Below are 3,104 nucleotides of genomic sequence, written 5' to 3' on the forward strand. Positions count from 1 at the left end.
GGTTTTAGGAAACACAGACCTTAGTTGTGGGCGTTGCTTCTGCAACTCAACTCTTACTCCTCCAGATCTGCTGCAGTCCCGGCGGCTGCTGGTGTTGTCAAAACGAAACATTTCTGTCTGGTGAAGGAGAACACCCACATCCTTGCTGAGTCAGCAGGCTCAGCGCCTGGAAGTCAGCGATGGCTTCATCACCACTTTGCCTACTGTTTTTCTTCCTATCTATATTTCAGCTTCTGACTATGGACTGTTTCTTTCGGATGAAGACCCCAGGAAAGGGATCTGGCTGGAAGCGGGCAGAACACTGGATTACTACATGTTGCGGAATGGGGTATGCTGCCGATCCCAGTGCTGTTTCTTCATCCCTTTGTCCCTGGGCCTTCCATAGACGCCAACACGGTTACGCTATTTTGATTCAAGGGCATCTTATTAATAGTTCGATGCATTGTACTCTCTAAGGGCTGTTCAGGTGGTGATGGAAAATACCAGATATCCAAATTCTTGAGATTCCATAGAAGGATTGAAGCAGTTTGAGGTTAGTACTTTAAGTAGTTTCTACGTGGCGTTGTTGGATTTGGTAATTGTGAGATAAGATACGGCATCTTGCTATAAGTATGGAAGAGATATTCCTATGCCTGGTGATGAGAAGTAAGAACAGATGAGAGGGAAAACGAAATGTAACCCTAACGGTAGTTAGAGACTGAATATTAGTGTTTTGTTTCTGAAAAAGAAACTTCAATTTGAGATGTGAGTTTAATAATGATCAGTAGTAGTAACAGCAACAACAAAAGTGGTTGTGTTATGGAAGTAGGGAGAAGTCATGAGTGAAAACATATTAAACGTTTTGGTCAGCTTAACCTCCAAGATACCGGGTTTTGGTATGTAGGATGAACTGGACCCATCAGATTGATGGGTGGTCCATAAAGTCAGAGTGAAATAGGTGATGCCAATTAATTTGGATAAGAAATTAATAGTTTAGTTTTAGGAAGTTCATAGTTCTAGTTTTAGGAAGTGTAGTCAACAAGTTACTTAAAAATATCCCCCCGAACATGTTACCCCTGTTTGGTCTTGTCATTAATGTATTTCAGCACACTATTTTGAAAACCACTATTACTGTGATATGCCACTGCTGTGAAGAACGATGAGGATGCTATTTATGTCTTTCATTGTTTATAATATATAAGGTAAAAATGTGTTTATAGTAAAAAATTAAAAACATTTTTATATGCAGATAGTAAAGACATAGAGATCATAAAAGTTGATTATGACAGTGTTAAAAGATAATTGGAGACACACTGCTGTCTTTTGAAAAGGCAAGTAGTCACCTCCCTCTGCTAATTCTCCTAAGAACAGATCATTCCCAGCCTTTCAGGAGGTCATACTCTACTTTCATTTCACTGAGGATAGTTTTCAGTAATTGTGAGGCATAAGTATGACTTCTTTGGGCACAATTTTGCTATCAGATTTTTAAGAAATCTTTATGAAAGCAGTTATTTAGCACTGGAGATTCTGTTTTATCATAGTGGCAACAATCCCCTGAAAACTTTGAAAGGTTTTCAAAGATGTTTTAGAAGAAAGAGGAAATCAGAGTCTACTCTGATTTTTTTTTAATTCGTTTTTTAAAGAAAAGTGTCCCAAGTTTGTTATTTATTTTCCCACACAGTGTGAAATTTGTGTGTGGTTTGTGCTCCTAGGATATTTTGGAATATAAAAAGAAACAGAGACCTCAGAAAATCCGGATGCTGGATGGATCTGTGAAGACGGTGATGGTGGATGATTCCAAGACTGTGGGGGAGCTCCTGGTCACTATTTGTAGCAGAATAGGTGAGCATTCATAAACCTTCATTATATCTTTTGTTTAGTTTTTAATTACAGGCCTCTTCTTTTTTCCGCCTGCATTTGATCTCTAGGCAACTTTGAATATGTCTTAACATGCCGAGTTCTGCCCAATCCCCAGAGGGTGTGTCCATTCTCCCAACCTGCCAATACATGAAACATTTGGACTTCTCACTAAGTCATAGTGGAGGGCTTTCATTTCCCTCTCCAAAACAAGGAGATTTTCAAATGGAAAGTCATGTGTAGTTCAGCCTTCTGCCCATTGCTGCCTTCTATTCTATACGAGCCCTGTAGATGTTCACTATCTCCTTGGGTACTTATGACGACAGTCCATATGATTGATTATTAGACAGTTTTTCTTCTTGTGGCTTCCATTAGTCTCCCCAGAGAACAAGTCTGCCTCCTTTCTAATGAAGCCCTTCAAATATTTGAAGAAAATAGACTTGCCTATCTTAGTTTTCTCTTCATGCAAAGGGAGCCCAGTTCCTTCAGACACTTCTTGTTTGACACTGTCTTGCCTTCTTCTGCATGACGTCCTCTGTGGCAGTGTTTCCCCAAAATTATTATAGATGAGAGAATTTTTTTTTTTTTTTTTTTTTTTTTTGAGACGGAGTCTGGCTCTGTCGCCCAGGCTGGAGTGCAGTGGCCGGATCTCAGCTCATTGCAAGCTCTGCCTGCTGGGTTCACGCCATTCTCCTGCCTCAGCCTCCCGAGTAGCTGGGACTACAGGCGCCCGCCACCTCGCCCGGCTAATTTTTTGTATTTTTTAGTAGAGACGGGGTTTCACCATGTTAGCCAGGATGGTCTCGGTCTCCTGACCTCGTGATCTGCCCGTCTCGGCCTCCCAAAGTGCTGGGATTACAGGCGTGAGCCACCGCGCCCAGCTAGATGAGAGAATTGAATGTGACGTAAGTTTTACTGTAAGTGTGACTTCTTTGGGTACGATTTCACTACTGCATTTTTAGGAAACCTTTATGAAAGCAATTACTTAGCACTGGAGATTCTGTATTATCATAGTGACTACAACCCTGTGAAAATGTAGGAAGGTCTCCAAAGGCATTTTGGAAGAAAGAGGAAATCAGAGTCTGATTTTTAAAAATTTGTTTTTGAAAAAAAAGTGTTCCAGTTTGTTACCTGTTTTCCCCCCACAGTGTGAATATGACTTAACTAGCTGAAGCTCCCTCATTTAATTTGATGTGGCCACCTCCCTGACCCTCACGTTAGTAGGGCTGTTTCTGGTTCTTTGCCCCCAGGAGCTCCTTGGAATATCA

At 41.0% G+C, this 3,104-nt stretch overlaps 1 protein-coding gene across 1 annotated transcript in view; it reads left to right on the forward strand.

Annotated features, from left to right (window-relative positions):
• TLN2 (talin 2) overlaps window positions 1-3,104 on the forward strand; it is a 294,008-nt gene that overhangs the window by 96,584 nt on the left and 194,320 nt on the right. The window contains exon 5 of the mRNA XM_011967667.1: window positions 1,692-1,821. Coding sequence (XP_011823057.1) covers window positions 1,692-1,821 — 130 coding nt within the window. The remainder of the gene's footprint in view (window positions 1-1,691; window positions 1,822-3,104) is intronic.

Source organism: Mandrillus leucophaeus, unplaced genomic scaffold (genome assembly GCF_000951045.1).
Source record: "Mandrillus leucophaeus isolate KB7577 unplaced genomic scaffold, Mleu.le_1.0 Scaffold12, whole genome shotgun sequence".
Lineage (NCBI taxonomy): Eukaryota > Metazoa > Chordata > Mammalia > Primates > Cercopithecidae > Mandrillus > Mandrillus leucophaeus.